Source organism: Mixophyes fleayi, chromosome 2, assembly GCF_038048845.1.
Source record: "Mixophyes fleayi isolate aMixFle1 chromosome 2, aMixFle1.hap1, whole genome shotgun sequence".
Classification (NCBI taxonomy): domain Eukaryota; kingdom Metazoa; phylum Chordata; class Amphibia; order Anura; family Limnodynastidae; genus Mixophyes; species Mixophyes fleayi.
In genome coordinates this window covers 226,219,410-226,231,535 of record NC_134403.1, presented here as the reverse complement: position 1 = coordinate 226,231,535, position 12,126 = coordinate 226,219,410, and the positions used below count along the sequence as shown (strand labels likewise).

Genomic DNA, 12,126 nt, shown 5'->3' with positions numbered 1-12,126 from the left:
TTTTCATCTCTATGGTCAAAGCTTGTCCTCATGACGCCGCTTAATCTGTGTTACTTCCTACTGCAACTATTGATGAAGACATTTTGTTGGAGACAAATGATTAAATCCTACACTACAGACTATAGAAAGAGAGACAGAGACACGAGACAATTTCCGGTACTCTTGTAACTGTTAACTGTGCTGTCTTTCAGGCATGGTAGCGATTGGAAAGAAGCAAACTTAGGTGAGTCTGTCTTTATTTTTCCACGGTTATTGTGCAAGACGATCGGAGTCAGAGCCGGGATAGTGAAATATAGGCTCGTCTCTTGTAGTTTATTATCAGCAAACTGGTATATAGCTCCATTACTATTCTTCACCTTAGATATACTCATGGGGCTGGTTTATTTATTTGTCTGGCATACCTGAGAAGTCAGATATTCATACTGTGCCTGCGGTATTTATCAAGAACCTATATAGTACTCAGCTCTGTCCATTGAGTGTGGATCGTGATGCAGACAAATAAGCTTACTGTCTTAGAGCTTTGAGGAAATATTTGATAAGTAAGAATCGTGATAACAATTGTACCTGTTGGTGTAAATACATACAAATGGATACAGCCACTGTACTAGTTCCTGACTCGGCAGTGGACACAGGCAGAGTATTGTCTTTGTGTAGTTGGTGATTACAGACACTTTGCTGGTTTTTGTCCAGGCAGTTGGTAAACGTAGGCACATGATGCCATTTCCTGGCTCAGCAGTTGATAATTACAGACAATGTACCTGCTCCAGGCAGTTGACAATCAATGTTCAAAGCTACATTGTTTCCAGACAACTGGTAATTGTAGGCACAGCTTGAAGCAGATGGTAATCCCAGGCACAGTTGTAGTCTCTGGCTACAGGCAGTTGGCACTGATGTTGGGCTACATAAATCGTTAAATCAAGTTACTCAGACTCCGCAACTGAATGACATGATGCTCTGTGATTGCAGTCAGCTAATGTCCACAAAAATTGGCTGACCAGATTTTGTAATAATCCTTCTCGGATGTTTGTTAAAGTTGGTCATTTTCAGCCTCACACAGAGCAACTTGGGGCTGATTTGGTCTAAAATGACCAGTTACCATGTAAATCTCTAAATCCGCTTTAGTTCTGGTGTTCATGTTTAAATAGCAGATTATGATACTGGCTAGTGTATCATAATCACACTTTTTTTCTATTTTGTGGGTGTTTCTTTCTATATTTATACATGTTTCTCTCTCGTTGCCTGATTTTAACCACAGCTATAATTGGTAATAGTGGGTTTCTTTTTATAGAATTTTTTTTTTAGATTATAGTATATTGCATGTTTCTTTCCAATTTTTGGGGAGGGATTCAATTGGCCATGTTACTGCCGAAAGTAACGTGGCTTGCGCACTATCACCGATATTACGTGCGCATTATTACCCTTAATAATGTTTTTGCTCGCAGCTCAGGGAGCCGCGAGTATAAATCAGTGTTCAAATTACTGTATTAACGGTAAAAGATTTAGCACCACGTTACTTGAGGCAGAATTGAATTCCCCCTACAGGTGTAGTGGAAGCTGGGGATTGTTTACAAATATACAAAATGCTTCTGAAAAAGCAAGCTCAAACCATTGCATTTATTTTATACTACAAGAATGTGAGGCTATGCTTTTATAGATATACTCTGGTGCTTTAAATTATTGTATGCCAAAGTACACCACCTAATTAAAACGGGGGGAATTAATTGGAGCTCCTCTTGCTCACTTCTTACCTGTTTTGATAGCCGCCGTATTTGTACCATTTTGTAAAACCGCTTTATTTTTTTTTTGTATGTTATTTTCTTTCTCTTTTTTTTTTTTTTTTTTTAAAAAAAAACCGAAAAACATTTTTAACTCTAATGTCTTATTAACTGTGTATTTTTGTTTTTTCATTTTATTTGTCTTCATTCTCAGATATGACTCGTTCAAAGCAGATTGGGCATCACAAAAGTGACAAAAAGAAAAATATTGCAAAGCTTTGGAAAACCAAAAGGCGAGTAAAAGACTTAGATCAGATTCATGAAGATCTTCGTCCAGAGAATGCCCATCGTTTACTGAAACAGGAAATTGACTACAATGTTCCTGGTAATGCCCAGCACTACTGTCTACATTGCGCGTGAGTAATCTTTGCTAAAATTATTTGATAAGCTTATGATGCTTTGCTTTTTGTTTGTGTGTATGCTCTGTGTTTTCTTGAATGTTTAAGCTAGTCATGTGCAGCAATTTCACAAGTGATATTAGCAGTATACTCTTTAAGCTGGCCATAAACATGTGTGGACAGTAATCTTGATATGAGTCAAGCGGCATAATTGGCCAGTGTGTAGCCAATTTAACACAACGCTTTGGTAGCACAGAAGATAGGGATACCAATTGCTGATATCCAAATAAGATATAGAGTAGTTGCTGAAATGAGTGGGGGTAACTTTGAAACAGTAAATTAGCATGTAAAAAACAACTGAATGCCCTCTATAAACATGAGCATCATCCTTTAATTATGTACATAAAATCTCTTTAAATACTAAGAAATTATTAGTATGTACACGATATATCATGTAATGGCTGGACTGGTCTCATATAAGTTTTATATGTTTTCTGGCGATGGTTAACGATGCAAGAAACAGGTTTTATTTTAATTGTTGTTTTTTAAAACTTTTTATTTTTAAAGGGCACAAGCAGGAAGTACAGTAAATGAAGACATAATATACAAGGGCCACCTTTTGTTTATAATATGTATATACATTTTAAACAAACAGTAACAACAGAGAAACTGTGTTTGGGCAGAGGGATCACAGAATAGGCATTATATATGGCCTAAATAGTAGTTGATTTTGAGGTCTATGAGACCGAGGAGGAGTTAGGACTAAAGCCTGAATTACAAGGGTGAGGTTCTAGTTGTGGGAGCGGCGATCTCAGCTTTTTCTGAAGAGCCGGGAAGTCCATACTTGGCTGAAAAGGGTCTGGCCTATCATGGAGATGCTAATTAATTTTCTCCATTTATGTGGCATGCCAGACGTGGTTTTTATCTGCTGATAGAGGAGATGGTTCTGGCTGCCTCCAGTAGAATGCAATAGCTGATTTGGCTGCTGACTGCTTATCGCACACCAAAAATTAAAGATGTTTGTGTCAGAAGGGGCGTTGTTTTGGCAGTATTGTCCAATCGCTTTTTTGATATCCAGTCTAGCTTCTAGTTGGGACAAAAGGTATAATGGCATACGCCACTGCCTGGGGGGAGCAAAAGTGAAATTAGCTTTCCACAACACTGGAGCATGGTCTGACCAAGTTATCGGAAGGATCTCGACTAGCTTGGTAGCCTGTAGTGACCATTTATCTGTTATAATCAAGTCTATACGCGAGTAAGAATTATGCACAGAAGAGAAATATGTAAAGTCTCTGCCATTGGGATCTGCAGTTCTCCAAACATCGTATAAGTCGAATTCCCCCAACAACTTGGTAAAGGCTAGTGAGGGGCCAGATAGACTCCTACCCACAGCGGGGGATGAAGATTGAGATCTATCCAGTTTTGGATCTGCTACTATATTAAAGTCTCCCATAACTATCAGTCCTCCTTCTTTATGTTTCTCTATTTCCTGAAAGACCCCCCTCAGAAAAGGAACCTGTCTAGAGTTAGGGCCGTACAGCGAAACTATGGTAACAAGTTTATTGTCTAACGTACCTATCAAGATCAGGTATCTACCTGCCTTGTCTGCAATAGTAGATTTATGGATGAATTCAACTCTTACTGAATAAGATGGCCACACCATTTCTATAATAAGGGCCATTAGTAGTGAAGCATAATGGGAAATGTCTATCTCTCAATACCGGGGGTGCCGCGGCCTTAAAATGCGTTTCTTTTATGGCCACTACATCTGCTTTGAGTTTTGCTGACTGCTTATGAGACCAATTTTGTGTATTGCCTAGACAAGTTTTGAGGGATCTAGGAAAGGAGAAAGACATGGGTTCTTTGGGGTCCAAGCTTCCATCATGGGTTGGATTCAATTGATAAAATATCTGTAGGAGGTACCTCCAGTACAGCTGCAAGACGTTGCAGCCTCATGTAGATATATTTTTTTTTTTTATCATTATCATTATTATTTTTTTATTTTTTTTACAAAAGTAATGCTGATTTCTGCTCGCACCTCTATGGGGTGCGAGCAAAGATCTGTTACCATAATAACTGTAAAAAAGCGTGGCCAATTGAATTCTCCTCATAGAGTTGAGAATTGTGTGGATCTTGTCCCAAAGTAACGATCTTTTAGGGCGGTCCACTAAACATGATAAAAGGTTCCGCTGAGACCACAGTTATAGGACACAGTTTAACCACAGTGCAATGGAAATAGATATACCTGCATGATCTTTCACATCTTCTCCCCATAGAGTACATGGTACATAGGAAGTAATAGTGAAGAGACAAACATTCTCTTTATTCTGTAGAGACAAGACTTCATTGCAGTTTTACCTCTAGGACAAAATAGTGCAGAGAGAACCACACAGTCTTCAGACTGCAATATGAGCCATAAGATGGGAGACTGGCTAAAGCCCAGAGAGGGAAGGGCACAAAAAAAGCTAAAAGACGCCAATGCCCATCTCCTCCCTATGAGGCTCGCATATCTTTCCAGCTCCGCTAGGGAGAAGGGAAGAACACAGCAGTCGGACAATCTTGCACCTCTAGGACCATAAGGTCCAAATTGGAGTTGCTTAATTACAGAAAAAAATGAACTGGTTCACTATACTGTTAGACAAAGTCCCCTTTCATAACCTTTTCACAGCAGGGCATAAATAACTGACTCCTGTGGGGTGTAGAGGAGGAACTTCAATTATTGTTCCGTCACTACTGGTAAACATACCCACCCATTGCACTGACATAGCTGATAGAGAAGCAGAGCAAGATTTATTAACAAATTATATATGTATATATCTCGGGGATTCAAAGGCTGTTGTTCCCATTTTTTCATTATTGAAATATGTTTTTGTAGAAAGAATCTCCGTCCTTGTAACCCTTATTTCATTTTCTGCTTTTCGTATGCATAAGTCTTGCATCTACTGCGGCAGCACGGTGGCGAAGTGGTTAGCACTTCTGCCTCACAGCGCTGGGGTCATGAGTTCAATTCCCGACCATGGCCTTATCTGTTTGGAGTTTGTATGTTCTCCCTGTGTTTGCGTGGGTTTCCTCCGGGTGCTCCGGTTTCCTCCCACACTCCAAAAATATACTAGTAGGTTAATTGGCTGCTTCTCCAGCTCCAGACTATAGGCTCCAGACTATAGGCTCCAATGGGGCAGGGACTGATGTGAATGAGTTCTCTGTACATTGCTGCGGAATCAGTGGTGCTATATATATAAATAAATGATGATGATGATGCTCTACTCTAGTCTGTGAAAGTAATCTGTGTATTATCTAGTTCCATTTTCTTTATTGCCTCTGACTCTAGACTCTGCATGTAACATGGTATATAGGGAGATAATTTATCAATGCAATTTGACATGGTTTGAATTTTTACTAAAATTATATGTTAGAGTTGCTTTTATCTCTTTAACCTTTCTCTCTTGGTCTCAGTAATGTCACTTTTCACTGTGAAGCAAGTATAGGTAGCTGTATTGTCACTAAATAACTGAATAGTGTTTGTGTCTGAGTATTTGACAGACCCACTTGATTGACTAATGAAAGCTATTTTGCCCTTTAAAACCAACTACAATTTCATCCCTTTTGGGAATGTCACGTGAAAACCGAAATTGACATGTGCTTTCCACACAGCTCCCAGGAGGGCAGATATATTTTACTTGAGGATGTTTTCACAATGACTATAGGATATTTGGTAAAAACATTATTGGTATTTATGTGCCTGGACTACTGTAAGCTGTGTGAAATTTTTGAGTGATGTCTCTGGAACTAATTGTCTGGCCCACCACAGTTATCGGCTCCTATAAGCCTTGTAATGCTTATTATGATGTAAGTTTGAGAATGAGTTTTGTGTTACTAAATGGTTTATTGTTTTAAGACCAGTTTCCCTTTCTTCCATTACTATGCTCTGATAATGAAGAACCAGTACTTTGGAGAATAGGTACAGGAATAATATTGGAACAGCAGGGGGCAATATATCAACAAATAATGCCTCCTTTATATTTATTTTCAAATATATTTGTTAAGCTTGCAGCTCCTTATCAGAATTAATGGGAAGATATTATCCAATGGCAGGACTGTATGTCTTGGTAACAAAGCTTACCACTTAATTTCAAGTTTTTGGAACACCCAATATTAAATCTTAAAAAAAGAAACAAATGTTTACTAAATCAAATTTTGCTACGTTATACAACATTTTATACATAGTGGGGCTTATGCAGTGTTTTTAAGTGTAAAATAAGTTTGTGTTTTTTGTTTTTTTTTGTACTGTTCATGAAATATGTGTATCCCTGACTTGTGCCTCATTATTTCTAAAAGGGCAGAATGGGGCAGGGAATTGCTGTCTCCCAAAGGCCAACTACAGAAGTTGCTTTTTATTTGGAGGTGGAGACAGCTGCAGAAAGATCCCGAGATCTGTACTGATAATCATGGGGCTGAAATCCTTGGGGGAGTTGGGCCCACAAAAATAATTTGGTCCCCCTAAAAAAAAGTCTCATTTCCCACAGTCGTCTAAGCACCTGCACTCATAGCTCGGACTGGTTGTGGCAGTTGCAAGGTGGCGAACAGTGTACGGTTCTCCAGCAAAATCCACAACCAGCACTAGTCTGATATGCTGGGCTGGTGAACCTCTAACAGGAAAACCTGTGTTGGGTCCACCTATCATAATGTCACAAAATCCCAGGCCTGTTCAGCACGGGGTGCATTCCATTGGAGAATTGAGTCTCCACGAAAACGCATTTTGTTTTGAGGCACTTGTGTTCCCAGCAAGTCCTGGCAGCCATAAATTGATTAAAATTACAAGTGCCAGCATGTCTCACAAACACTGAAAAATATATTGAGTGGATCCTTTTCTTTCTTCCAGCTTTGTAATCCATAAGGGGGATATGTAATTGACCGGACAGGAGGCCTGTCGTTATTGGTCAATACAGTGCGGCAATGAACTACATTCATAAAATGTATCGATGAACTACTAGATTGTGTACTTTGTATCAATGTAGTTCATTTAGACCCCACATGGAGACTAACCACTACTAACCAATCAGAGCGGCTTTCTCACATTCTTGACCAATTGAAGCAAAGTCTCTCTTTATTGGTAAGTAACCACAGGCCTCCCGGCCTGTCATTCGCGCAATAGATCCACAAGTAACAGTATCCGACGTCTAAAGGGCTTTTTATTTTTTTTTCCCTTTTGGATTATAAAGCTGAAAGAAAGAGTATACCCTTCATGGATTTAGATGAATAATTGAATAATACATCTATTAAAAAGGTTTTTGGGGGGAGTGTTTTAATAAAATATATTTCAACGTTTGGGTTTTTAACAGTATTTTTTTTTTTTTTTTTTCTGTGCTATTGCAGGTCCCAGTGGGCTTTGGATGCCAGGGAATGCAGACGCTTGTAGTTCTACAAGTGCCAGTATGTTCTGGCAGCCATGGGTATGCTGGCACTTGTAGTTCTGCAACTGCCAGGCACAATGGAACCAGTATTGCCATAAAAAAAATTGATTTTTGATATTTAACTATATATTACCCCAACATTCACCGGGCTTGGATATTGGGAACAGCCTTGGCGTTTTCAGCACAGGGCTGTTATTTTGAAGCCCCAATTCTCCAATGGATTTTCCCTGTGCTGCACAGGCTTGGAACCATGTTACACATTGACAGGGGGGCTCATCCCTAGTGAAGTGTCACCAGCCCAGCCTGCCATTGCCTAGTGCTGGCCATGGATTTTGTTGGGGTGTGGTATGAATTAATGGCACTGACAATCCCAACAGAGTTTATAACTACAAAATAGCAGCGAAAAGTATAACTGCGACCACATGACAATATCGATTTACCATATATCGGGCATTCTTTATGTCCGGCACCTTTAATTATGTACAGATGGAAATTGTGACTTTCATTAATATCTACATGAAGAAATTACCTCTACATATGTATGTATTACCCAGTATTGTTACTGTTTGTTCCCAATTGTAAAGCGCTACAGAATCTGCTGGCGCTATATGAATAAATGAGTATGATGATGAAATTATGTCATTTCTAATAGACACTGGGAAAACGGCACTTTTAAGATGGCAATACCCAGACCCTGTATAATGTAATCCAGGCAGTGTGTCCGGGTATTGCCATTTTAACAGTGTCCATTAGAAATTACGTAATTTCTTCATGTAGATATTAATGAAAGTCGTATTTTTCATCTGTGTGTGTGTGTATAATATATGTGTGTGTGTGTGTGTGTGTGTGTATATATGTATATGTATGTGTGTGTGTATATATATATATATATATATATATATATATATATATATATATATATATATATATATATATAATTATAATCGCTAAGAGTTTATTCATAATACTGATGTTTCGTTGTGTGATATTTCCGTTGAATTGCAATATCTACTGTTCCATTAGTAACTTCACATGTTCCACACTTCTTGTAATGTAGCTATACTTACACTGGGGTTGAGAAGAATAATAGTATTTATATATTTTATTTTCTTAGAAGTGCTGTGTATGCTCCCTAATGCATGTGTTTAATCTTCCAGAAGATACTTTGTGGACCTGAAGACTTTAAAGGAGCATTTCAAAACCAAAGTTCACAAGCGCAGGTAAAAATGCCTTACCATATATACTGAAATCAGTGGCCAACAAGCATATTTAACATACAGAAACTTGTTTAAGCATGTTCAGATGAACACTTTTTGATTTCGGAAGATTGCTTAAGTGTGATTGTGGGATATCTGGTTGTGAGGATTGGAGCTTTACTGTGATTGTTATTATCCATTACAGATTGAAGCAGCTGAAAGAAGAGCCATACAGTCAGGAAGAGGCAGAGCGAGCAGCAGGGATGGGCTCATACAGACCACCAAAACAAATTGAGATCCAGACACAGGAGGTTGAAATGGAATAATTGTTACTTGCTTTACCACACCCTTTTCTATTCTAGGGGACACTGGGATTCTTTAATGAATACTTCCTTCAGGGTGCTGGTCAAAGAATACGTTCCATTGAGCTACTACTTTCAGATTTTAAAGTTACAGCCTATAAAATTAAACAATGTTTTTCTTTTAGAATTCTGTTTTCACTAGCCAAGCCAGATACCATACATGATGTGGCATGTTTCATACTGCATTTCTTCACAGTATCGGGTGGGTTTTTTTTTGTATTTTTTTTTTTAAAGCTTCTTTGTGTTTTATCATGTCTAATGGAACTCTTCAGCAATTGGTGTAAATGGAAAAATTATAAATGTAAGGGGCTACATTCAAAACATGTTTTCTTTGCATCCTTGATACATGATTACATGACTCTTTAATATTCAGATCTGTTCTGCATTTAAATAATCTGAAAATGCTACTGTTAGCTGTGGATCAATGGTTACATAACAAGATGACCTATTTGTATGGGTGGGAATGAATATGAAGCTTGCTCAGGCATCCATAAACTTATGTGCTTGTCACTTTCAATCACGTCTGTTAATTCATCTTGCACGGATGCACAAATAAAGCTATAGTGTTTAACCTCTGCACTGCTGAGGAAGCTGTAACAAACAACCGGAGGTGTGTGTTGTGTTTTTGTGCATGGTATATCGCTACACAAACTGAGTATATGAGTGAGAGTGCTTTATTGGGGTCACACTTTTTACATGTACGTCTTGATTCTTCCATATTTTGTATCACAGAAGGAAAAATATGTGAATAAAACCATATTTCACAAAAGAACAAATTGAGAGAAATATAAGTGGAAAGCTAATAGTCTAGCATATTATGTATTCAATATGTCTTCTGCTAGACCAGCTTATCATATTTCAATATTGAATAAGCAATTTGATCTCTCAAAGCATTCTATGGCAAAAAATAAGTTGGCTTTGTGGTTAATGCATTAGAGTAGTTTTAGGAAAGGTAGTTTAGTTTAATATTCTTTCTTGATTTTGATTAACGTTTGCCAGATGTACCTTTTTAGTTTTGCAATTTTAAAATTATTTTCCTAAAAAAAATCTTTAAAGTGAAAATATGTCTGTGTGTGACAAAAGATATGATACAATTTAACTCTAGATTCAGTCCAGCAAACACATTAGTTTTTATAATGAGTAAATATCTTTCAACAAATACGCTTTAGTTCAAGCATTTTGGTTATGATTGGATTGTCTGATTCAATTTAAACTATACAATATTGTACATGGTCTACAAAGGCAAACAAGATTTTTTATTTTTGTAAAGCAATTAGATTATGAACAATGTCCTAAAATTTGATTGTTTGCTTAAGTTGCTCGATAGTAATGATATTGTTTGGAAGCTAAAATGCATCTGTAGTCTGTATATGTCTTAACCAAGACTCCATGCTGACCTACACACCTCACTGTTTTGTTCCTTTATAAATACAGGTAAACTGGGCTGTAAATGATTTGGTTATTATACCTTATGTCTGGGTTTATGCTGTCTGAGCATGTACATTCTCAGTCCTCCAAAATACATTCTGTCCCACGCTTTGGGTCTTGCCTTCTTCCATCTGTTTTTTCTCCTTGACTACCATCAAAAGGCTGTAAATATATTGATATTTCCTATTTACATACAGTATTGCCAGGCTGCCTGTTATATAGCATCCAGGTCTCTCTCACACAGTGTTGCCATCATCTGTGTCAGGGTGAAGGGGGAAGGCTAGACTCATGCACCATCTGACGGACACTGTAGTAGGATAGTCCAAGGCCCATGAGTGCAAGAAGAAATGCAAGGTGATTCACTAGTCTGTCCTTGGGCTCTGTTGCCAGTTCTCCAGAAACCTGCAGCTAAAATAAACATGATATAGCTAAATGTAAGTAGATTAAAAAAAAAAATAAGTTGTAAGTGACTCTGAAATATACTCTCTCGATAAAATATATCAAAAACATGGCAGTACTGCATACGTCAGAAAATATCATGCATGCGATTTAATGTGTTTATCACTGTCTGGCAGAAATTAAAACTGAATCACTCCTTCATTGCTTTATATCGCCACACAAGAACACCACATTTTCTATTTCTTAGAAAACCTACATTTGCAAATCATTGTAATATAAGAAATTGTGTGCATATATTTATTATAGCTAGATATAGGTACCTGCAGCAAACGGAAGTACCCAGGGGTGAGCCGGCCAAGGCGGATTATCATTTTGCGAGTAGTGTCTTATATTAAGTGTTAACAGCTCAGCCACCGCTGACAGGGTTGTCTGATAAACAATGCTGTGGAAGAATGTTTCGTTTTATAAACACAGATTACAGAATATGCATTTATTAATAAAATCACTGCAAAAAATAAAAATCTTTAAATCTAATTTGCATTGCATTGCTGATGAACTGAGAAATGAAATTATACCTAAAAAGTGTCACCTACCTTTAGTTGCGTCTGTTTTACTTGTTAATACTTGTTATGTCTTCCGTAGTGCACAAGTTAATTCACATATTGCTTGTAATAAGTGGTCACTTGCATAAATTCATCTCTTTAGGATCACAATTTTTCCCCCATACTACTTGTTTTTGTCGTTTATATTAACCCTTTCCCCACCTTATATGTGTTACTTCGGTCTTACCTATGCCCATTCTACATTTTTACCCTAGAATTATTGGCAATTGCCAGCCTTGCTAGTTTTAAGAATGTGTCTCATTTCACCTTGTTTATGGAGCGCGATGCTGTCTCTTCTAAATGTTTGCTTTCTGGCTAAAAAGGATGAGAGATGCTTGCGGTCCTCCATTTATCTACCCCTTCTAACCCCTCCTCCCCCTTGTTATAACCACCTCAACGCAGCCCCTCCCAAAAAGAACAGCTGTCAGAAGAGATCAGACTAGTGCATGTTTAAAACAGCCTGAGGGAAGAACGAAAGAGGAAGAAGGACACAGTATTTTTAATGGCAGCATTTCTAGACTTAGTTGTAAACATTTTTTTTAAAGATGACAATTCTAAGTTTGTGGTGCGGCACAGGACATTCTTATCTTTAAGAACATCCATATGTATAAAGGA

At 37.8% G+C, this 12,126-nt stretch overlaps 2 protein-coding genes across 3 annotated transcripts; one reads left to right on the top strand and one right to left on the bottom strand.

Annotated features, from left to right (window-relative positions):
* The first annotated feature begins 64 nt into the window (after nt 1–64).
* Nucleotides 65–9,686, top strand: ZNF593 (zinc finger protein 593). Its single transcript, XM_075195537.1, has 4 exons — nt 65–223; nt 1,930–2,131; nt 8,682–8,744; nt 8,926–9,686. The coding sequence occupies exons 2-4, from the start codon at nt 1,932–1,934 to the stop codon at nt 9,044–9,046; spliced, it is 384 nt and encodes a 127-aa protein (XP_075051638.1). The 5' UTR covers nt 65–223; nt 1,930–1,931; the 3' UTR covers nt 9,047–9,686.
* Nucleotides 9,249–11,878, bottom strand: ZNF593OS (ZNF593 opposite strand). 2 transcript variants are annotated; one of them, XM_075195540.1, is made up of 3 exons: nt 11,779–11,878; nt 11,230–11,351; nt 9,249–10,918 (listed from the first exon to the last, which is right to left on the bottom strand). In XM_075195540.1, exons 2-3 carry the CDS (start codon nt 11,278–11,280, stop codon nt 10,772–10,774), a joined length of 198 nt encoding a protein of 65 aa, XP_075051641.1. In that variant the 5' UTR covers nt 11,281–11,351; nt 11,779–11,878; the 3' UTR covers nt 9,249–10,771. The 2 variants fall into 2 exon arrangements, with proteins under 2 accessions (XP_075051641.1, XP_075051640.1); XM_075195539.1 differs by having other exon boundaries at nt 11,503–11,852.
* Between the last annotated feature and the right edge of the window lie 248 nt (nt 11,879–12,126).

Bases quoted from the DNA above. Each gene is read 5' to 3' on its own strand.
- ZNF593 (XM_075195537.1), top strand. From the start codon at position 1,932: ATGACTCGTTCAAAGCAGATTGGGCATCACAAAAGTGACAAAAAGAAA. The intron at 2,132-8,681 runs GTGAGTAATCTT...TTAATCTTCCAG, and splicing joins CACTACTGTCTACATTGCGC to AAGATACTTTGTGGACCTGA. The intron at 8,745-8,925 runs GTAAAAATGCCT...TATCCATTACAG, and splicing joins ACCAAAGTTCACAAGCGCAG to ATTGAAGCAGCTGAAAGAAG.
- ZNF593OS (XM_075195540.1), bottom strand. From the start codon at position 11,280: ATGATAATCCGCCTTGGCCGGCTCACCCCTGGGTACTTCCGTTTGCTG. The intron at 10,919-11,229 runs GTACCTATATCT...TGTTTATTTTAG, and splicing joins GGTACTTCCGTTTGCTGCAG to CTGCAGGTTTCTGGAGAACT.